Source organism: Clarias gariepinus, chromosome 11 (assembly GCF_024256425.1).
Source record: "Clarias gariepinus isolate MV-2021 ecotype Netherlands chromosome 11, CGAR_prim_01v2, whole genome shotgun sequence".
NCBI classification, from domain to species: Eukaryota; Metazoa; Chordata; class Actinopteri; order Siluriformes; family Clariidae; genus Clarias; species Clarias gariepinus.
In genome coordinates, this window is record NC_071110.1 from 13,109,504 (window position 1) to 13,133,928 (window position 24,425).

The following is a 24,425-nucleotide window of genomic DNA, read 5'->3' on the forward strand; positions in this document are numbered from 1 at the left end:
CCTGTGCTGGATTGGGTCCAGGGTGCACCCCGCTTTGTGCCACAAGTCTCCTGCTCCAGACCCCCGCGACCTTGCACAGCATAAAGTGGCTGTCCAATCATTAATGTCAGTTATAGAACGAGCCGGAGACAGACAGGTGATATGAAATACATTTGCATCCTCCTGGTTAAACAAAAGGGTTCTAGCGCACAAGAGTCATTTGGATGTATATTCATCTGGATACAGGATATAAAAGGTGTTACCATATAAGGAGTCAGAAAGCTGTTCTCAGGAATCTGCTTATTTGATTATAAAACCTTACAATGGTATAATAACTTACAGAGGCATAGACGATGAGTGAGTGAGTGGGTGACTTAGTGAGTGATCCCACAGATTAGGATTTTAAAGCCTTCCAATCTGGTCCTTAACTTTTACATGTAAAAACCCCTCATAATATTTGTTATAATAAATAAAAATAAATAGCTGGTATAATATATTTCCTTGTGGTTAATTTATTCAGAGTGACACAATTATCATTTATCAGATATGGTTTTATTTTCTGTTAGCCAGAACTACGTGTCATCAGCACTGAGGTGAGCTTCTCCAGCCCCGCCCACTTTGCTAAATCCTGAGCAAAACTGAACAGCTCGCGCGTCTGTATCACTCAGCGCTCGATTGCTTTGGTCTGAAGCGAACATGGCAGATACAGAAGCTCAGGTTCATATTCCCGACTTCAGCAGCTCTCTACAACTGGACCCTTACCTCAAACCGTTTGAAAAGGACTTTGAGAGGAGGTAAAGTGTGCTATTACGTCTTGTTTGCATTGCTCTGAGTGTTCGTTCGGCCCTGGCGCACTCAGACCAGACTAAACGCACAGCGGCTTGTCTTTGACCGCTACTTCCTCCTGTCTGACAGCTGCTGCTTTAAAATGGCCTTGTGCATCAAAATCTAGCTGAGGACTGCACGCTCGGGAGTCGATGTATTATTATTATTGTTAATAATAATAATAATAATAATAAGGTCAGCTGTCTCCTGCGTGCTAAGGTTTGAAACACAAGGTTAAATCTCGGATTGCTCCGGATCAGCAGGATACACCTGACATATAAGCACAGGAGTTCATACCCTATGTAGTGCACTTCACTGAGGGTTAGCGTGAATTTGGGGATTGCTCCACTGTACTCAGGCTTACTTCTTTACCAAGGCTAAATGTTTAAGCTAGCTGTGCTAACAGTGCTACAACACTAACAACTTTATCACAGACTTATAGATAAAGTGAGCTGTTTTCCCTCACATGCTTTGCCTCCTTACAGTTTGACAGTTGGTGACGTAATGCTCAAACCACGCCTATTTTTAATGTGCCGTCGCTGACATTGTGTAATTCTGGTGCTGTTCACACACACCAGGGACTCGGCCACGGATCCAGGAGACTTGATCTTGCTCCACCCTGCCAAGGCACAACTCTGCATAACACTCTTGTGGACAGTTAAAAAAGCACTGTACTGTGGATGGAAATCACAGTCACCTGCTGATCTGATATTATCAGTCCTAGGTGATGGAAAATGCTAGTCTATGAGTATCACGAGTTTATAAATATCCTGATTAAAAATTGCATTTTGCAATTTAAGGTTGAGGTTGCCCGTTCCTTATAACATTAGTTTCTTCACTTAAAAAACAACGGCAACATTACAGCCTAACGTCAAATACAAAATGTAAAAAAAAAAAGTTAACTTAAATGAAATGAAGGGCTACATTTTTACTGAGCACGCATCTCTGTCATCAGAGGCACATGATCTTTGAAAATCTAATGCCATAAAAATGCGTTTCTGTTGTGCCACTCGTAAGCTTCCACGCTCAGTACAGAACAGTTTATATCTGATGCTGATTGGCTGATCACCGGTCAACATCAATCAAATCGAAAACCAGCCAATTCTGGTTACTGGCCGAACATAAAAAATAGTTTACAAAAAATATATATTTTTGGGGTCAATGTGGCTATACATAAATCAGCAGACAAAAGAATCACAAATCTTAACTAAATCATACCCCTCCTCCTATCTCTAGTCATTATTAACATAGCCTCCATAATAGCCATCCTAAAGTCTCCATAATGCCTCCATAATAGCCTTCCTTGTATTCTTTTTTTTTTTTTTTTTTTTTTCGGGAGGTATTTGTTGGCAGACCGCAAACAGGCTAGATGCATACTGACACCGTATTGGAGTGCATAGACGAGCAAGCAGAGAATGACATTGGTAATGTGAAGGGTGACCTGTGGTGCAAAGCAATATTGCGTAGTGTAAAAATAGCCAGTGCAGTTTTCCCAGTGGAGTCTATTTTTAAATATTATTGCTGCACTTTGAGGGAAAATCCAAGAATGTCCAACACTCTTTTTGCTACATAGTGTCATAGTCATAATAGTAGTCATACTATAGTGTTGCAATACATTTCTACTGTCTATACCCATGGTCCTAAAAGTGGTGTCGAGAGACCTTTAGGAGCTCGGTAAAGCAGAGCCAGCGGGTGGGGGTTTATTAAAAGTTTGTTGTGGTGGTGTAAATCACAACCCACCATTTTAAATTTATTATATTTTTTAGCAATAGCAATGCCACTTTCTCTTTTATGACATTTATAGACATCAATACTTTTCTTCCTTTAAGTCCTTTAAGTGATAAATTATTATGATGTCAGTAACGTCAACTGTAGCCATACAGCATCAAATTAAAGGTGTTTTTTAAATATTATTTATTAGTTTATAAATTAAGCACATCAGTAACAAAGACAAGGACAAATACCCAGCCTGACCTACCCCAAATCCCAGATTTTCTTTTCTTAGTAGAACATCTTTACACTTTAACCAAAACCCAATTAGTGACATTTCTAATATTTGTCAAATTCTTAATGTTATTAGCCTGCTAGACTGGAAACTAAACTTAACTGGGTTTATTCAAGAACTATAAATAATGTCAACCTTAATCTAATGACTACCTAAATAGAAATATATTATGAACAAAAGTTCTGAAATAACAAGCTGTACATCTCTGATAAATAGTAGGGACAGGACTCACCAGGGATTACTTAATATGATATTATCACGATACCGAGGAGTTGATGCAGTTTGTATTGTTTTTTTTTTCTTTTTAAAAACTACAATTTTATAAATATCTTTATTATTTTTTTTTTCCGAAACAATAGTAAACATTAGCTAATATTACACAAGATACCATGCAGGGTGAATAATGAAAAGCATGCCACCTGATGGATTATAGATGAACAGCAATATCTTACAAGTCAAATGTATGCGTAAATAAATAAGTAAATATTTTTGAGTCAGTGTGCCATTACGTGAATTGCTATACGACAGAACATTACGTAACTGAATTGATTTTTTTTCTCCCATCTTTAATAAATAGCATGATGTGCTACTACACACTGTTACGTGTTCTTTAAATAATAAGAACAATGCGTAAATTATTTGTCAAAAGAAAATCTGTCCTCAGTTTTGTTTATTATTTTTTTATTATTCTTTTCTGTGAAATTGGTACCTGGCACTGTGCAAAGTTTGAGAACACTTGGTCTATACCACACCAACAACCCACCAGTCATTTATAGCAATTTTCACATAATGGTTCTATCAGAAGTGTCGCACATGTATATTACTCAGGGTGTCAGAGTGTACATTTTGTTTAGCAGCTCTCAGCATGCAGATTGTTCCACTTGAACCTAATGTACTGCCATCTTTGAAGTGGTTGTAGATTCATAAAGGATCTGAACTGATGGCTTTGACTGTCAAAAGTGGAAAAAACAAACCTCTTCATTTTTACATATAAAACAAATGCAGGAATGATTACATAAACAAACAACCAATAAATAAATAATGAATAAAGACTAAGTGTAGCATTTGAAGGAAAAGATAAGATACCATACTCTCTCAAAGATCTCTAAGGTCACTTTGAATGTCATAAAACTAAAAAATAATTAATATGTTAAAACTTACTATATTGAGAACTAAACACTAAAATAATTATTAAAAAACGAATCACATAATTACTTGCTTTTGTGTTTACATTGTCAAAAGATCGAGACAAGGGGGGTTTGTTGAGAATTCCTCTAACTACTACTGCTAAAAGAATCATTAAAAATATATACAGTATACACACTCATATGCTGCTTAAAATTCCAGTACCCCAATGTAAAATGCCTTTACACATCCCTTTACAGGACTGGTTTGTTTGTCCACCTTTAAGTAGAACTCATTACATCTTGTAACAAAAAAAAGTGACTTAAAACATAATATGATCAATAACTTAAATAAATGCAAAAATATACATTTCTAAGCTCTAATGTGATTAGTTAAGTTACTTCATGAAAATGGTATATTTGCTTGTAATACCTCTAATACTTAAATTATACTTAAACAAACCGTAAGAATGTTAGATTTGTTTTCTTATTTAGTAGAATTTATTTGACTAATATTTATTTACAGTATTTCCTATGATTATTATGCTCCTGTGCTGTCTCATCAGTAATGATTATGACAGTGATGTTGCATAAAAACATTACCATGACCTGAATAAAATGAAAAAAAATAAAATAATAATATTCACTGTTAATAAAGAGTCATCGGTAATAATTTCCGAACCTGCGACTGATCCGATGTTATTACCACAGGGACCTGTGACAAGGTGAACTAGACGTGTTTAATTAACTTTGAAGGATCGAATGTCTCTCAAGGATCTAAAAATATTAAAGGTCATTAATTTCTCTTCTCTAGGTAACTGTTTTTAATATTAAAACTATTCTAAGACTCTCTAAGGAACATTGTCTTATTTACAGATCATACGCTATTCTCTAATACGATGAGTCATGCTGGAGATGACCTTTTTTTTTTTGTAGGTTAAATTGCGCATCATTGACCTATTATTATTATTATTATTATTATTATTGACAAATCATTCCTGGTATTAGTGCAGCACTGATACAGCAGGCTCATGAGGACGTTTTAAGGACATTGCCCAAGAGCAAAGGCTAATTTTTTTACCCAATGCCCTGGATCTGTAGAATGTGCAGACTTTCTTGGCTGACTGCCAACAACACCAAAAGAGGCAAAAACATATTTTCCCTATTGCTCTTTTATAAATATTTAATTTTGAGGTTTTCACTTGATGGAATAATTAAGAGAATGGAGCGCAGTGAGTGAACACACCAACGTTCTGGTCTTTGCATTAAAATGAGTTTACAGAGGAAATGAGTAAAAAGTTTTTTGGGGTATTATTAGATATGCGGTGGGTGTATGTGTGTGTGTGGCAGCTTTGTAAAACCTATTATATGTTGTTGTGGCTGAAATTAGGGATGCAGACCAAATTTGATATTTCATAATTTCATTTGTAATAATGCAAGATGTCTAAACCCTAGCGAGCATGATTTCCTTACACACTGAATGTCACGCTGTAATTAAGTTGCCGGACATGAGAAAGCTTCTTATAGATTCATTTTGTTGTCAGATATTGGCTGTCAAAATGCCCACAATGCACTTTTCCTGTCAAAATGTCATCAAAGCGTAGTAAAGCTTTTACACACTCTGTGCAGATGACAATACATTAAAAAATGTTTGAAAGACCCAATTAAAAGACAAGACACTTAGCTTAAACAGAAAAGGACGCACTAGTCACAATGCTCTGGTTTAAATGTTTTTTTAAAAAATTACATTTTTTTCAAAAGCTAGTTGTTAATTGTGTAGATATTTAATTGTCATATATAAAAACTTTTTCCAATGCAGTAAAGTGTTTCCTTTCTTTTCCCCCAATTAACTAAAATAACAAGCTTTTATTTATATCACTATGTGCAACCATTTTCTATCATTATTTTGTTTGGACAGAGTAACTTTCTATCTCAGTTGTGTACTTAATATGAAACTTGCAACAATCATATGGGTAAGTCTTCGGTCCCCACGCACATCAATGAATCTTGGGTGCCCATGACCCTGTTGCTGATTAATCCTTCTTTGGGCCATTTTTGGTAGGTGCTAACCCCTTCATCTCATGACCTGCTGTTTTAACCCAGTCGTCTGGCCATCATAATGTGGCCCTTTTCACATTGCTCAAATTTCTCAGTTCCGTATGCTTGCCCAATTTTTCCTTTTTCCAACACATCAACTTCAAGAACAGACTGTTTACACTGCCTTGCCAAAAAAGTTGTGCACTCTTTGGCTTTAATTACAGCACACAATGTGGTGTCCAGTTTCTGTGTGAAAATGATTCCTAACGCTCCCAGAACCACTCTTTCACAGTTTAATTCCTGGAATATGTTCATGCCATCAGGTTATAAAAAACTCCATGTCCTAAATTTAGGCCATCTTTTTTTTTATTTTTTTATTGTCATATAACATGGGTGAGCCTAGCCCTGACCAGCTGAAGCTACCCCAGATCATACCATTTCCTCCAGATGCTTGTACAGCGAGCATGATGGGTGCATCCCTTCATGCGCTTTTCCTTCCTACCCTGATGCATGCTTTGCTTTCGAATAGGCTCAATCTGTACTCTTCAGACCACGTGACCTTTTTCCATTGCTTCAATGTCCAGTCTTTATGCTTTATGGCAAATTGAGGGTGTTTTTTTCTGGTTAGTCTCACTAACCACACAGCTGTTTAGTCCCAGTCCTGTTGGGTTCACATTGTATGCATATGGAAATGCTCTTACTTTCACTATTACATTTTTTTTTTACCTTTCATCTTATCTTTATTTATGTTTTTTTTTTCTGATCTTATTTTCTCCACAAAGTTGATGGTTTAGCACTATTCTTCCTAGTTTTTATAACTCAGTTGCAGTCTTCTTAGTTGTTTTCTTTGGCTTTTCTGAAATGGCAATTTTTTTGGCCATTCGGTGTACATCCCACTTGATTGATCTTAATAGGTGTTCAGTTGTTAATTTTAGAGAACAATGAAAAAAATATTCGTCTTTTATTTTTTTGCATTTAATAGCAAAGTCGATGGAGAGGCTATAGATGCTAAGCATCAAGTAAGAAATAAAATGCAACAGTTTATGAGGTTATAAAAATGTAATCAATCCAAATTTATTTGTATAGCGCTTTTAACAATTGTCATTGTCGCAAAGCAGCTTTACACAATTAAAATAATTATTTAAGTTTGTATGGAATGTGTACAGTATAAATCAAAATGGTCAGATAGTCCCTGATGAGCAAGCCGAGGGCGACAGTGGCAAGGAAAAACTCAGAGATGGCAATAGGAAGAAACCTTTAGAGAAACCAGACTCAAATCCACAGCAGACTCATGAGATGTGATCTAAAGCAAAGTTAATACTTTTCTAGTAATGGCATGTCCTGAAAGCTTTTGTTCCTCTTATACCACAGCAGATTGTCAACACTAACAGATGTTTGCCTTTTATAAAGAATGACAGATGTGTTTCATCTTTTTGTAATTATGTTCAATGTTTACTTCTCGTTATCACTTATAAACAGACATTTCTTTAACAACCTCTCTTTTTTTTTTCTTTTTCTTAAAGCTAATGAGACACAAAATGCAGCTTGTCATGTTACTGAAGAACAAAAAAGTCCTGAAGACTTTTTTCTGTCGGAAAGATTAAACATCTCTACCTCTGACTGTTACAAATCATTGACGAACATTGGAGACGCTTTCCAAAAATAAATGGGTCCTCACAAAAAAATAATGCATTTTATGTCTTAAGTTTATGTAGGCTGTCTGACATACAGTACAGGCCCTTGTGTTAGCTGTTACTGTGGGAAAAAAATACACATTAAATAATAACATGTAAATCCTGAAGCTAGGACTGTTGATAAGAAAAAGAAAAAAAAAAAGACTTCTGACCAATCAAATGATCATGTTATTGGATGGATGAGGTGTCTCTTTTGTCTCAGAAAAAAAAACTGCCGACCAGTTCTGGTTGGCTTGTGTGATAGTTATGCAAAATAGATCTATAATATATAGCTGTTTTATAAAATTAGTTATTTAGCTTTTTAAAAATATATATATTATTACATCATAGCAAATTGCTCACTGCGGCTCATGAATTTGGTGAGAATGTGGGTCCTGCAGCCTGCAGCAAGGAAGTTTTCGATCAAGCCTTGTGTGACAGGCCTCAAGAGGACAAGTAGGATTTGCTGTTAATGTCAGCATCCTAATCTACAAGCATGTGCGTTTTATTTTTTTTTTCCACAATCAGGGTCTCTGCAATACTGAGATTTTATACGGCCAACTCAGAAATGTTCACTCTTAGAAACAGGCACTGATGAAGCTGTAGATCCGTGCGGACAAGTTTCTCTTGTCAACTGCCTTCTTAAATGCTGTCTGAAAAGCTTTTCTCCCAGCTGTGTGAATTTTTAGATTGCAGGATGTGATGTGCATCTTAAACGTTTGCGTTTCAAGTCACAGAAAGTGGACTTTTTTCAGCTGGACCTTTTGATAAACTTCATCGAGTTTCATAGGGTCTTGTTCTTCTGTCATGCTTACTGTATGAACCTAGCTAGCTGCCTGATGGTGATGCCTTCACAGCGACATGTTCTTGGTATTTAATCTCAATTGGCCTTACTGAGTTGCAGTGTTCTTCAGTGTTCTTTCCACAAACAGAATTTAGCACCCCTGCTGTCCTCTAATGCCACTGTGTTGACTGGACTAAAATGTTGGTCATGGCAGTCTGGTCGTGTTCTCTGTGGTGAGCTCACACTTTCTCCAGCTGTTCTCTTCACTCAGGCTTGCATTGAACACCTGTGCACATTATAGAGAGTGGATGAGCTGAATACTTAAAGACTGCTGGCGAACACTCAAGAGCTGTTTTGCATTTATTTAGCCTGGATTTCTTTGAACCGGTTACATTCTGAGAACTTTTCTTCTACATTAACATTTTTTCTTTTCTCTGAGAGTGTTTGGCCGAGCCTGGAGATTTATACTAATAATTGGCAATTATCTAGAATTCCCATGACTGTCCGGTACATTTTAGTGCTTTCCTCAAATTAACACTCCTGATTCGACTCCTAATGAACAGGATAAGGGGAATTATGTTGAATTGTAACATCATTAAGGGTCTGCTAGCACCACAAGGTTTATTGTGGATTGTGTTTGTGCAGACTTGGGCCACAGAATAGAGGCCCAAAAAGTTTAGCAGTGTTATTTTGCTCTGTATTTAAATTCAGATTATGGAACATTTCTTGTCGTTTAGGAACACAATGGTTTTGTTCACTTTATACTTTTAAATAAACAGAAATTCTTTAAACTGATAAATCTTTTACTTATCTACATTAGGTGCTGATTCAATTAATATTGCAATTTAAAGACTTAAACATTCGAGTAATTACTTATAAATAAGTTTTATACTGTAATTTAAATTAACTTTAAGTTTTTTCAATTCTTCTAACAGAATTTAAACAATACAAATGAACTTTAAATACAGTAGTTTAACATTTAAATTGAAAAACGCAACATTTTTACCGAGCAGCATGTCTCTCCTTCATTCGCCATAATTATTATTTCTAAACAAACTTAGCAAGCAAATAATTCGACTTTAATGTGAGCATGCCGTTGCATGCAGCTTTTAACATGGACACATGTGGCTTTTAATGTGTTTCGAGACCAATTAATGCTCACGATGTCACTCGGCACAGACTCGGTTATCTCCAACCTGATTGGTCATGGCTAATCAAGCTGGCTGATTGACCGGTGCATCTCTATTATAATTGTAATAAGGATCTAAAAATAGTTTTGAAGTCAGGGTGGGGATACATGAATCGGCACACAAAAGAATCATGATTCTGGATAACAGGATCCATTTTTCCTCCATTTCTAATGAATTCAATTCAATTTTATTTATATAGCGCTTTTAACAATGGTCATTGTCTCAAAGCAGCTTCACCAAAAATTTAAGATTTTTTTTTTTTAAATGAATGATAAAATTCTTAGAACAAACTTAGAATAAAGGATATAATTACCACACAAGGTGCTGCGCTGTACAACAGAGTATCAGGGCCAATATGGGACAAAAAAAAAAAAATTGGAATAGGAGATTTTTGAGAAAAAACTCAAAATCTGGAAAAAATGGAAAATTTTAAGATAAACCTCAGAAGAAAACCACTTTTTTCTTGGATTTGGCAACAAGGAAATACTTGTTGTTTTAGCCAATCTTCTTTTCATAAATGTATGACTTTTCTTTTCATAATCTTGTGAGTTTTAAACTCGGAAATTTTTTCATAAAATTGCAACATAGATTTTAAAAATTGTTTAAACTCGGAAATTCCCTGCTTCTCCCCTTACACTTTTTTTTTTTTTTTAAGCTACCTGTATTGGACCTAATACGCCGTCTTAGATCTGCCTGCCAATGTGTAACTATTTTAGAGGGCACCATTTACATTTACATTTAGGCATTTGGCAGACGCTCTTATCCAGAGCGACTTACAAAAAGTGCTTTAATGTTTACATAATTGGATACATACTTACACTGGGTTAACTAGGTTAATAACTACTGTAAGTGCCATTAGTCCAACACAACTAAGAAGAGGTTTTTTTTTTTTTTGGGGGGGGGGGGGGGGGTTGGGGGTGTTAGTCCAAGTACTGGAGAAACAGATGAGTCTTGAGTCGTTGTTTAAAGATAGTCAAAGTCTCTGATGTACGGACATCTAGAGGAAGTTCATTTCACCACCTAGGTGCCAGAACAGAAAAGAGCCTGGGTGAATGCCGCCCTCGATCCCTGAGAGATGGTGGGATGAGGCGAGCAGTGCTGGAGGATCGGAGGGAACGTGGTGCAGTGCGTGGTGTAATTAGCGCAGAGAGGTAAGTGGGTGCTAGGCCATTTTTAGCTTTGTAGGCAAGCATCAGTGTTTTGAATTTGATGTGGGCAGCTACAGGAAGCCAGTGCAGGGAGCGGAGAAGTGGGGTGGTGTGGGAGAACTTGGGGAGGTTAAAAACGAGACGTGCTGCTGCATTCTGGATCAGTTGCAGAGGACGAATCGTGGACAGAGGCAGGCCTGCCAGGAGTGAGTTGCAGTAGTCCAGTCTTGAAATAACAAGGGACTGAAGAAGCACCTGAGTAGCCTGTGAAGAAAGAAATGGGCGAATTCTTCTGATATTGTAAAGAAGAAATCGACAAGAGCGAGTAAGGTTAGCGATGTGTGGGGAAAATGACAAATGATTGTCCACGGTTACCCCAAGATTGCGGGCGGTGGCTGAAGGAGTGATTTGGTTGTTGTCCATGGATATCACAAGGTCTTGACCTGGAGATGAGTCACAAGGGATAAACAACAGTTCGGTTTTACTGAGATTGAGCTTCAGCTGATGAGCAGCCATCCAAAATGAGATGTCTGCCAGACATGCTGAGATCCGGGTGGAAACCTGAGTGTCAGAGGGAGTAAAGGAGAGAACAAGTTGGGTGTCGTCTGCATAACAGTGGTATGAGAATCCATGCGATGATATGACCTTACCAAGAGACCGGGTATAGAGGGAGAACAGAAGAGGACCAAGTACTGAGCCCTGCGGGACACCAGTAGAGAGTCTACGTGGGGCAGATGTAGATCCCCTCCATGTTACCTCATATGATCTTTTAGGTAAGAAGCAAACCATTGCCACGCTGTTCCACAAATTCCAAGGCTTGTAAGAATAGATAATAGAATCTTGTGGTTCACCGTGTCAAATGCAGCTGACAGGTCCAGGAGGATGAGGACAGATGACAGTTTAGCAGATCTAGCAGCATGGAGCTTCTCAGTGACTGACAGAAGGGCAGTCTCTGTGGAATGTGCCACTTTGAATTCAGATTGGTTTGGGTCATTAAGGTTGTTCTGTGAGAGATAAAGAGACATTTGATTATAAACGGCTCTTTCAAGAATTTTGGAAATAAAAGAGAGCAGTGATACCGGGCGATAGTTGTTAACTTCTGATGGGTCCAGACAGGGTTTCTTGAGGATGGGAATAACCCTCGCCTTCTTAAAAGCGGCAGGAACATGACCAGATGATATGGATTGGTTGATGATGGCTGTGGTGAAGGGAAGGAGGTCCCGTGAGATGGCCTGGAGCATTGTGGAAGGGATTGGGTCTAATATACAGGTGGTGGGGTTAGATGACGAGATGATCTGTTGAATCTCATCAGATGACAGGTTGGAAAATTCTGCTAAAGGAGGGAAGGAAAGGTCCTGATGTTCTGCCGTAGGAGCTTGGTTGAGAGCGAAAGACTGGCGGATTGCTGCAATCTTCCCATCGTAGAATGTGGCAAAATCGTCAGCAGTCAGAGAGGAAGGGGCAGGAGGAGTCGGTGGGTTGAGTAGTGAGGAGAAGATGTTATGGAGTTTGCCAGGATCATGTGCAGAGGCTTCCAACTTTTGTCTGAAGAAGGCAGTTTTGGCAGAAGTCACTTCACATGAGAATTTGGAAAGAAGAGTCTGGTAAGAGATGAGATCTGCATCAAGTTGCGATTTCTTCCATCTTCTTTCCGCAGTTCTTAATTCTCTCCTGTTGTTGCATGAAACTGCATGAAATTCAAATGATCAAAAACTGAGATGAGACAGGGTGATAGGCGAGAAGGACCATCTCTTGGACAACAGGAGACCCGTACCACCACCTCTGCCAGTTTCTTGTGGAGTGTGAGAGAATACATAGGCAGAGGATAGGGCAGCCAGTGAAGCTCTGAGTTCTGAGTGAGTTCTGAGTGAGTTCTGAGGAGATATCCAGGTCTCAGTTAGTGCTAGAAAGTTAGAAGAGTAATGGGTAGCTAGGGCAGAGATAAAGTCTGCTTTCTTTACAGCAGATTGGCAGTTCCAGAGCCCACCTACCACCAGTGCAGGACAATGAGACAGTATTGGAGGGTAGATGAGGTTTCTGGGAGATCTGCCTCTGCTGTGTGAGTAAAAGCATCTTGGTCTGTGAGAACTGACAGAGATAGGTTGAAGACACATGCTAGACTGAGGTAACTGTCTACAGTATAAAAAACTTGTAACTTCTTGGTAAACAAGAGTTTGAGTCAATTTTCTGTGCACTATCTTTGTTGCAGGATATTCTTATTAACCGCTACAGATACCTTCAATATATGTAGCTAAGCCCTGCCCACAATTCACACCTTAAGGAAGCCTGAAACTACTCTTGATTAATTACCTGAGAACAAATTGCTTTAGACCTACTTCAATCACACTGCAATCAACACTACCAAACAGCAAAAACTAGGTACAGTATACAGTATGAACTAATTGTGTTTTCAAAAACAGTACAAACGTTAAAAACCTACCTTACCAGTGGAGAAGAATCCAATTTAGAAAACTAAAGCACCACCTGTGGCATTATAGAGGAATGGCAAGATTTTACTACTTCACATGGAAACATACTGTATATAAATAATACTAATAATAATACTAATAATAATAATAAACATCCCCAAACCACAAACAATGTTTAATTAATAAAGAGAAATAAAATATCATGATTAAGAATAAAACATAATTCATTAAATAGACCTTTGTGAGAAACTGTCCTATTTTAATTTCTGAATCGTGACCCAACATGTCTTGCATGTATTCAGTGTTTCTCAGGAGGTTTGCTGAGCTCAGTGTATCTGCCCCTTCAGTACAAAGATGGTGGAACTGGCATACAGTTTCTTCAGCCACAGCGCCAGCAAATTCTCAAATCTGATTGGTCAGTACTGTAGGTGATGAATTTTCTGTAGAAGCGGTGCTGACTACAAGGCGTATTATTCTAATACATTTTGAATATTAATGGATTAATACGTGTGACTAATCTTGGATTTGGTGAATTTTTTATTTCCAAAGAGACACATTAATGAAAAGATTCAAGTTTTCTATTATGGAAATGGGTAAATTCTTAGTTTTTTGTTTTTATTTTCAATCATTTTCTTCTTTTTTTTTTTTTGATGTGTCAACTGTTTGTTTAAATGATAACAAAGACCTGTTAATGCAGACAGGCCATGATATTAAATGTAACTAAAAAAAGATAATGTACTGTATGATGTAATAATTAAATCATTTGAAAAAAAAAAGGTTAACTTTCCTGTGGTACAGCTTAACCGGGGTAATACTGTAATGTCATCAGGGTCGTTAAACTTTGATTTTCTGAGGGGAAATGGCATCAAGGCGAAAGGGACAGGCTTTTCTAAAGCTGGTGTGTTGTCCGGAGGGTCACAGCTGAGCGCTGACCATGGCATGCTAGCAATGTTCAAGCCAGAGTCTCGGTCCCTGACCCTGGTCAGGACAGCTTTAAGTTTAGAACGTGACTTTGCCACCTAGTCTCATGATGGTGTCACCTTGCTCCACTCTGCTATGCTGAAAACTTCATGCTTGCTTCCTGCCCTTCTGAGAATGTCACTCTGCATCCCTCCTTGCCTGGGGTATTTTTCTCCCTCTTCATAGACCAAAGAACTTAACACTCAAATTTCAGAGAACTTTGCTCCTTGCCCATCCTTAATGAGGGAGCTTGCTTCCCCTCTGGCTTCACGGCGACTGGCACCCCATGAATGTCTCGGACCCCCTACTGTCTATGTTTGGCGCGCTAGGAGCTGCGCCCTGAGGGGTAGCTGTGTCAGGGAAGTGCAGTGGAGCTGCTGGACTACAGTTCCCTACATGGTGTAATTTTATGAACATGCTGTGAGTGTAGTTACTGATTATGTTTGCACCTGAGTCTTGTTTATGTTCTGTTTCTATTTTCTTTGCACAATGCACATTTAAAGAAGATCCACGCTTGCATCTGCATTTTCTTCTCATTCCTCACAACACCACCCTGGATTTGATTCATTTTTCTATAACAGCAGGCCCCCTTTGTGCTGTTTATTTCCCCCTTAGTGCATGGCATTGAGGTTAAACTCATCTTTATTCTAACCATCATTTTCTGAAATGATGATGCGGTAATATGTTTTACACATTGTTTTAAGAGATTGTCAGGACAAATCTCATTTTGCTTTTATACAAAATTTAGCAGTTTTCTTAATTAAGCTGGCAAACTTTAGTTTAAAAAAGATTTATATCTTTTCTATAATTTAAGCCGGAAATTTAGTAGTTAGTAACACAATGCTGATTCCCAACTGTGCTTTTACAGATGTGGCTATTGTAGGTATTGTTTCAGGTTACCTTTGAATGAAGTCTAAGGTGAGTGAGTGCGTGCACGGACGTTTGTGTAGTTGCATGCGTGTAATTTTTTAATGTTTAAGTTGAGGAAAAGGGACACTTGTCCTGCTTGGTGTAATCAGTTACCCAATTGTATTTAGTACATTGTGCCACACTTTCGGGTTCTGCTTTCGAAAGGTACAGGAAGCTCAGTGTGATTCATCAAATGTGTACGAAACTTATAATGCCAGAACCTCACAGTACAAGATGTACTCTGCATTGCTGTATTAAGTCAATTATAAGACCTTACCAGGGAAAATGAAAAAGTTAGCATTCTGAGAAAGAAAATCTAGATGTTTAAATAACGTGGCCTGTAAAAACCATTGCAGTTCTTTTCCCTGAGAGAAAAAGTAGGGTAAGCTAATACAAACTGTTGGTGTAGTTTGTAGGAAGTGTCATATAGGAAACACAGTAAAGAGGACATCAAGGACAACAACAGTGTATACCAATTGTGCACTCATTATTACTAATAATAAGGTTGGCCCAAGTTTTGATTCAGCAGCCGTTCAGTAATGACTAGGTTGGAAATCAGCTTCCTATAAAATCTCTTTGACAGGCTGATTGAGATGCAGTTTTGGATGTCTTCTCCAGACTCTAATCAGCTGGGACACAAGCCGGGGGACATGCCAAGAATATCAGCACTTTATTGGGCACCACTAAGCCAATCCTCTACCCAATTCACAGCATCAAACTTATTATTATTATAGCAGAGGCTTTTAAAATTACCAGACAACCGACAACACCGGAAAAATACATTTTAGTATTTTATATATGTATTTTTACTGAAATCATGTAACAACTAACATATTAATCTGGAATAAGCAGTATAAAATATAAGTTTTTTTATTTAATTAAAGCAAACTTATTTGATGAAGTCTTTTGCACTTTTTTAACGCTTTTACAGCCTTCATTTATCATCAGTTTATAATTAACATTTTAATTAATGTTAATGATATAGACTTGATGATAATGTTACCTATAGGGCTGATAAAGTTTTGAAGACTGAAATCAGATTTGTAACTGGTGGCACTAGGAATGGAAAGTGTGAGGTTTGTTTGTGATAGCTTTTTATTTATTTAAATTGGTTGGCTATAGATTTCTCTGTGCTGATTTGATTAACATTTTCATCCTATTATATCACAATAAAAAAAAAAACCCTGATTCAGTATTACATTTTCCCCCAACTTTGTGACTAATTTTAAACCTTTTAAAAAAGATTAATGAGTAATTAAATGTAGCCTATTCCTTATAACATTAGTGTTCTTACTTAAAAATCAAGCACATATAATGTAAACAGTACAAAATAACTTCAAATACAAGGGTTTAACATTTACAGTAATTAAGCAAATGACTACATTTTAACTGAGCAGCACATATCTCTGTCAGCTACCGTAATTATTATTTCTAAACAAACGTAGCAAATAATTGACTTCTACCACAGGGAATGAAAATGTGTAAATAGTTCAGAGTGCTCCACTTGTAGAATTACAAATGGAAAAAGTCTCAAAACAGTAAGTCTCGAGCGTGCGGGTTGAGTGGCTGCGAGCACGTGTATTAATGCTCGCAAGGTTTGAAGACTGTTGGAAGTGTGTGTAATGAGTGGGTTTGGGACTAATTTGCTCACAGATCTGAGGTTTTGAAGTCACACAATTTTTGATAATGTAATGGCACAAAAATGTTGCACCACTCTAAAACTTCTGCGCTCGGTACAGAACCGTTTATATCTGTGGCGGATCATGGTCAATCAAACTGAAAAAACAGCCAACTCTGGTCTAATCAACCGGTTCATTAGTTATAAATATAAAATAGTTTTTAAAAATCCATTTTGGAGAATCACGATTTAGTCTCGATCTCTAGTCTCCAGTGTTTGTGTACAAAAAAAAAAAAAAAAATGTGTAGAAATCTTTTTGTCCCTATTCCATTTTTTCTATTGGCTGTGGTCTAAATAGGCCAATCTGATTTTCCAGCTAATGTGACATCATTAAAAAAGATGATAGTGAAGTGATAGTCTTGTTAAAAAATAAGCTTGGTGTCCTCAAACATTAAATATTTATATCAAGCCTTTGAGCTCTCCCAAATATATCCGATAATTTTCTAGCTGAAACACAGCTCAGATAATGCTAACATACCATTTCAGTGTTTGTAGTTTTAAATGAACTCCCCACAAATGGTCCTTTGCGGAAATGCTTATTTTCTTAGCCAATCAGAATGCAGAGAATGGAACAATTTTTAGGCTTTTCCAGCCTGCAAGTTTTACTGACAAAATATTTTCCATAGCAACCAATTTATTATGTGTAAGTTTTTTTTATTAATTTTTAAAAAAAAATTATTTTACTTTTTCAAATTTTTATTCAGAAAGACATCCGCAGTGTGCAGTGAATATAAATCTTAAAGACAACTGAGAGTTGGAAAATGCTAGGTTACTCTTTAATGGCTAGCTGTTAGCCATCTTTAGCAATTAAGAATGAGATGGACTGAAGATGTAGCACCAAAAATACTGTTGTCTTGTTTTAAAAGTTTCTATCCTCAAACAGGTTAGATTAGCAAAACAACACTTTTATAGCCAAACACAATGGATCTGTTTCTACTGAAAAGGCGAATATCACTGTTTCTCACAATCACTGTGCTGAAGATTTATGTTGCCTCAGTGTGCCATACAAGCTACAGTACTGAACTGTTAGCAACATTAGCCCCACAGTGTGCCTAAATTCACCAAACAACCTTGTCTGATGTGAAATGTTTAGCGCACATGTTGGTGTACCTTTCTAAATGGTTTTGAATGAAACACATACAGTATCTCTGTGCTCTCTCTTTTGTGTCTGTTTTGGAAAAAATAAAATGGCGAATCCTGGGTGGAACTGAGCCCCGAGCCGGAAGAGGGTCCTTTCACTGTTTTTTTTTTTCTCCCCTGGGGAATATTGTCTAAATGTCACGGATAACAGATGAATCTGAAGAGTGGGTTTATAAAGGGAATATGCAAATTTAAAGGAGATAAAGAAAGCTATGTGTTTTTTTGCATGTACCCACACCCACCCACCCACTCTCTCACACACACACACACACACACACACACACACACACACGTGTGGGAGTGTATGCATTCTAGAGACCATGAGACTCAAAAAAAAAGATCGAAATTCAAAATGTGTTAACATAATACTAGTCAAAGTCTTAGTTAGTGCAAACAACCTTGTAAGATTTTATGTAAATTACATGTAGTGTAACATGAACGAAAAAAATGAAAAGCTTTAAATTATTTTTTTCCACTCTGTTAGACAGTCATGTGCATGTACTGTAGGTAAACAGACTGAAGCAGTCAAAATACAAGAGTCAAAATATCCAAGAGGTGATCTGTAATTGTAATAATCTCAATTTTTATTTTGCAATAACCAGAATTAAAAACAATTTGGAACCATGAAAAAGACAAACAATATGAATTGGAGTGTTACATGTATTTTTAATACATTACATACAGTACGTAGTTCTCGCCTCTTGGCTGAAGAGTTGTGTTAATTAGAATCAGTGCGTTTAGGTAAGGATGGGACAAATATGCAGGACTTTAACTTTCTGAAGGTGTGGAGTCCATGTCTGCACAGAAATGGCTAAGAATAGGGAATTCTAAAGTAAATGGCAAATTTCTAGGACAGGGTGCCAATAGATCATCCATACATACATATACAAACACTACAGGTAATTTGGGAACGCCAGTTAGCCTAATCTTCATGTTTTTGGATGGTGGGAGGAAACCAGAGTACATGGAGGAAACTCAACAAGCATGGGGAAAACATGCAAACTCCATGCACACAGACGTGGGAATCAAACCCAGCTGGGAATTGAACCTGGGCCCTGGAGGTGCAAGGCAACTGTGCTAACCACTAAGCCACAATGCCGCCTCTAGCAATTTCATTAAATAAAATAAAGTATTCCTACTATTGTCATTATTTAAAAAAAGAATTTGAGAACGTGATTGAAACATTGAATTTTAGTTTTGTCTCAATACTTTTGGCCACTGTATATAGTTTTTTACCTTACGCGTTGTACTTATTTGTTATAAAACAACCATGACAACAAAACTTTAACTAAAGTATCGGTTAGCTTGTTCATTATTCAGCTCAAACTTTTGTAAGTTCCCTGCAGAAACAGGCAACATGCTTTTGAACATATTTTTTCATAGTGTCCTTGAATGCTATAATCAGTATAATCTTGCACTGATGTGATTCACTATTTGAAGCATAGGGGCCATCAACCCTATTAATGTTTCATATATACTTATCCCTTCATGTGCTCAAGCTGGTACTACTGAGATTATGTCCTAGTCGATTCTTAAGTATTGATGTGTATCTCCCCCCGTGTGTCTGTGTTTGGCAGGTATGGTTTGTTTCAGAAGCAGTTGATTCTCCTGGAGGAGGCTGAAGGGGGCTTTGATCAGTTCACACGCAGCTATAAGACTTTTGGAGCTCATTGCCTGCCGGACAACAGCCTCGTCTTTAAAGAGTGGGCGCCTGCTGCCGAGGCTCTGTTTCTCACTGGGGACTTCAGTATGTATGAGTTTACTTTTGTCCAAAAGTTTGTAAATTAAAATTTCATTAGTGTTGAAGCATTCAGTCGATTGTGTCATGCGGTCAATGTTACCGACTTAATTAAAAGAGCTTCAGTTTCCATCCCTTTTTTGGACACTTTTTCTATGAGCTATTATCTGCATTATAAGTAATTTTTTTTATATTATCATCTTTGTAAAACAAGAATCAAATAAGTTGATGAAGGGAAAAAGTTACCTCAGTCACCTAATAAATACATGTAAAATATAATTCCTGAATATAACCCCAACTTAAAACTTGTGACTATGATGTAATGCCTATTTTCTTATTTGAAATGTAAGACAGTTAGGTCACTGTCTTGTTCATTAGTTGTGCTAGTCAAAAATTATATTATTTTAATAATATTTAAGAACTACAGAGCATAATTGTTGCTTTACAGCAAATAGGCCAGACTCCAGAAACGGTACATCTTAACATTCAATTTTATAGGTAGAGATCTGTGACATTACACTTATATAAATAAATTATTAAAAAAATAGTCAAAAGTATATTAATTTGTATTTTGCTCTAGTTGTAAGGATTGTTTTATGTATTGAAATGTGACCAGTGTCAAAAAACAAGCAAAAATCTTTGGCTAAAGTGAATTTCAATGACACAATTTTTATACCAATCCTGAATCAACACCGATACGTATGCTCCAGGAAGTAGAACAAACTCCCCTAATTTAACTGGAAAAAAAAACTGCATTCATCCATCAAAGAACTGAGATGTAGTGATTTTCTAAAAAACATCACACATCATGTCCCCCAGGAGGTGACAGGATGGGGTTAATGTACCGTGTTCTGAGAACATAAGCAGTTTGTACATATTGTCTTTACTTTCAACGACTAATCGTTAGACTGAGCATTTTTTTTATTATTATTTTGATTAAAATAGATGGCTGGGATAAATTTTCTCACCCATATAAAAAGATGGACTTTGGAAAATGGGAGCTGCACATACCACCCAAGCAGGACAAATCACCAGCTGTTCCTCACAATTCCAAGCTAAAGGTGAGACTTGTCTTGTGTGTTTACCTGCTACATTACAACAGGACACATAATTAGGCAACTGTGCTTTATCTGTAAAACACAGCTATTGATGGCCAGGAAGAATGATATGGTTCATCTTCTGTTGTCAGTTCAGAGTCTTGCAATCTGGGATGGTTGACTGGACAATATTTGAAGGCTTCACCGTAATGCAATATGTTTTTCAATATAAATGTATAGATTTGTAGCAAACATGGAGTAAAAAACATTAGCAATGCAAAATTTTTTTTATTATATCATATTTTATTATTAAGTCCAGAAACATAAACACAGAAATGTGGAAAATATAAAAAAATAATAAGTGCAATCATCATGTGTCACATACCATATATCATAGATCATATAATATCTTATATCAAATATAACATTTCATATTAAAGTGGTATACACTTTGTTCTATGCATATTTGCACACCCAGTACAGAATATTTCAATTTGTACAGTATATTTCTCAGTACAGTATATTTCAATTTGTACAGTATATTTCTATTTTTATGTACATCATATTTCTATTTGTATTTTTAGTTCTATTTTTCCTAGCATATTCCTATTTTTATTTTTAGTTCTATTTTTCCTAGTTTAATTTAATTTTTCTATTTAATTTTTCTATCGTATTCCTTTTATTCATATTTATTTTTTATTGCAAACTTTAATTCTCGTTTAGGGTCACTGGCAGTCGTATAAGCATTTCACTACATTTCGTACTGTGTATGACTGTGTATGTGACAAATAAAATTTGAATTTAAATTTGTATATATAATAGCTATTAAATTAAGTGCTTACAAAGGTTTTAATTGTTATAACAATATATATATATATATATATATATATATATATATATATATATATATATATTATTGTTATATCATTTTAAAGCAATATTACACAAGTGGGAATGCTGTTGTCCAGAATACCAGCATGACAAAAGGTGTATACAACACTTCTTTAAACCCCATTTATCATCAACTCTTGAATGATTTGACAGACTCACTAATCCAGAGACTTACTGTACAGTACATTTTATCTCAATTTTTATCACAGTTGAGGGTAAAGAGCATTTCTCATGGGTCCAACAGTGGCAGCTTGGTGGTGCTGGAGTTTGAACCCAGGACCTTCTTTTCAGTAGCCCAATGATCAGTCGTCCAATGCCCCTGAGCTACCCCTGCTTATACCATGCAGCCTAAAGGTAAAGAGAATAAACCATAGTGGTGGTGGACAGTCCTGTAAATCTCCTAAGTTTCTCTTTTTTTTTTAACATTTTCGCTCAGTCTGCTTTGCACTCACAGTTCGATTGTGAGAACACCTGAGACCTTTAGTAATACATATAGTTAAACATCCCAGTTATGCTCCATATCAGCACTCGTGGAGCGCAATTAGAATACTCGGTTGGAGCTAACTGTTGTATAATATCATACGGCCGTCTCTATAGATAATTAGACCTCTCTTTTAAACGTGTTGATAATTTTAATTTTGCAGTTTTAACAATAGTCATTTTCAGATAATAAAGTGCTTATGTTCTGAACTTAATGCTAATGGAACTTTAAATAAATGCCACACGATACTGTTAGAAAATATCAATAATCTCAACAAACCAGTCATGGTTTCCCATGGTAAAACCCATGATTTTACTCAGCACCTCACCTGTGTGGTAAAACCTTGAAATTAGAAAGGGCCAGTTACATCAATTTAAAACGAATATATGCTATTTTTTGTGATTTTAGGCCTTCTTCAGTTTCCTATTCTGAAATCAATTTGGAATTTTGCCTAGCAATGGGATTAAGATGACACCAGCACCAAATGTTATATCAAGTCCATAGTGTGTTGATGAGTCATGGTGGAAGACATATGTTAGAGGACATAAGATGACTGGATGGTGTTCAGCAGGTCTGAGCCTGTGTTCTGGCCTGGGGGCTGCAATTGCGAGCTCAGTTCAGTCAGGAAGCGATAAGAAACAGATTCAGACCCTGGAACTGACTTCTTCCTCAGGTTGGCCACTAGGCGCAGGCTTGCCTCAATTAACCTCCAGGAGAATAGTCCTAGCCCCAGTCTGTTCCAGGATTCTGAATCTTAATAGGGAAACTTTATCCTATTAATATTGATTTACTTTGTAATTTATGTTCTAAAAATTCTTCAAAGATTTTAAGCCCTCGGATAGAAGGTCATTGACTCCCAGACATTTTAGCTGACGGGCTTCTTTTCATCTCAGCTGCTAACAAACACTTTACACTAAGGTTTTATATAGTATTAAAGCTCATTTACAATTATACACAGGTGATTCGGTTGAAAGAGTGCCCGAATATTCTGTAATAACTCGTTATGATGAAACACCTCCCAGTCTCCTGTGTGAGGCATCTTAGAGAGATTTCGTAGGCGAGTGCTGCAAATGAAGTTGCACATCACCATTTGTGTCCTGCAACATATTTGGATGGCCTCTGCCATGTGAAGGGATCAATGATCCCGACGTCTCCAGTTTTGTATCATCCTCTGAATAACACTCATTGAGTAAAAAAAATAATGTGTGAAGAGACAGTATGTCCTAAATTCCATGTTTCAAGCCTGTTGTCCATCAATAGGCATTCAAGAGAATAAAAGATTACAAACCGGGTACTGTAGTACAATCTGTTCTAGGTTACTAAAAAAAGAAAGGGATAATATTGAAAATGCTCGCACATTTCGCACAAAAATTTATATAATCACCGGTCTTTACTAGAAATGTGGAAAATGCAAGTACATGCCTTTCATTCACACTTACTCTTTCCTTTTCTGTCTGTTGCATTCTATCTTGCATTGCATTCTTTCATTCATCCAGTGCTTCGGCAGTAATTGTGAAAAAGTACAATTGGTGCGCGGGTACTTGCCGTGTTCTCCAGAGAGATGCTGCTAATGACCGAGACACAGTGGGTTACTGCTCTGGGGGTCACCTGCAGGGGCCAATGGGCTAGTCATTACCTCTCCATGGTAGTTGAGAGAAGGCGGTGTCAAATGATCTATCCTCAGAGAGCGAGGGAGGAAAAAAGACAGCGCCTTGGGGTGTGCTCATGCTGGGAGAAATGCTCCAGCATCGATCTGTGGTCCCATGCTGACTGTGCCGTGACACTGCATCACCACAGGCAGAGAAGAGAAGAGCAAAGACGTTGCGTATGTTAGATTAGAACTGCAGACCGTGCAGCCAAACAAATAACCCTGCCTTTTTTTCTGTTTATGACTATGATTAACACAGAGGCTCAAATAATGGCTATAAGTCACACTTTTTTCTTAGTGTGTGTGTCTATACTTATTGGGGCCTGGGTTTATAGATGTGTGTGTATGTGTGTCACTTATATCGTATAAGGGGATTATAGATTTGTGTGTGTTTCTGTGTGTGCACGCATACATATTGGAGTCTGGGTTTATAGCTTTGCGTGCGCGTGTGTGTGTGTGTGTGAGTGAGTGTGTGCATGCATACATATTGGAGCCTGGGTTTATAGGTGTGGGTATGTGTGTGAATTTGCATATTGAAGCCAGGGTTTATAGGTGTGTTGTGTGTTGTAGACATACAGTATATTGTACAGGGATTGCTTCCATTGGTCAGGTCTAGGTTTAGCAATGTCATGTATCAAAAAATAAGGTCAGCTGATCATAACTGAATGATAAGGTTTTTTCCCATCCTTTTTTCTTCCTTGATGGCACGGGCATATTCCAAGATGAAACTGCTAGGATTCTCTGGTCGC

The 24,425-nt window shown here is 37.1% G+C and overlaps 1 protein-coding gene across 1 annotated transcript in view; it reads left to right on the forward strand.

Annotated features, from left to right (window-relative positions):
* Positions 1-636: 636 nt before the first annotated feature.
* The window catches only part of gbe1b (glucan (1,4-alpha-), branching enzyme 1b), a 126,264-nt gene continuing 102,475 nt past the window's right edge, over positions 637-24,425 (forward strand). The window contains exons 1-3 of the mRNA XM_053507444.1: positions 637-773; positions 19,459-19,628; positions 20,565-20,680. Of these exons, the coding sequence (XP_053363419.1) occupies positions 676-773; positions 19,459-19,628; positions 20,565-20,680 (384 nt within the window). The 5' untranslated portion in view covers positions 637-675. The remainder of the gene's footprint in view (positions 774-19,458; positions 19,629-20,564; positions 20,681-24,425) is intronic.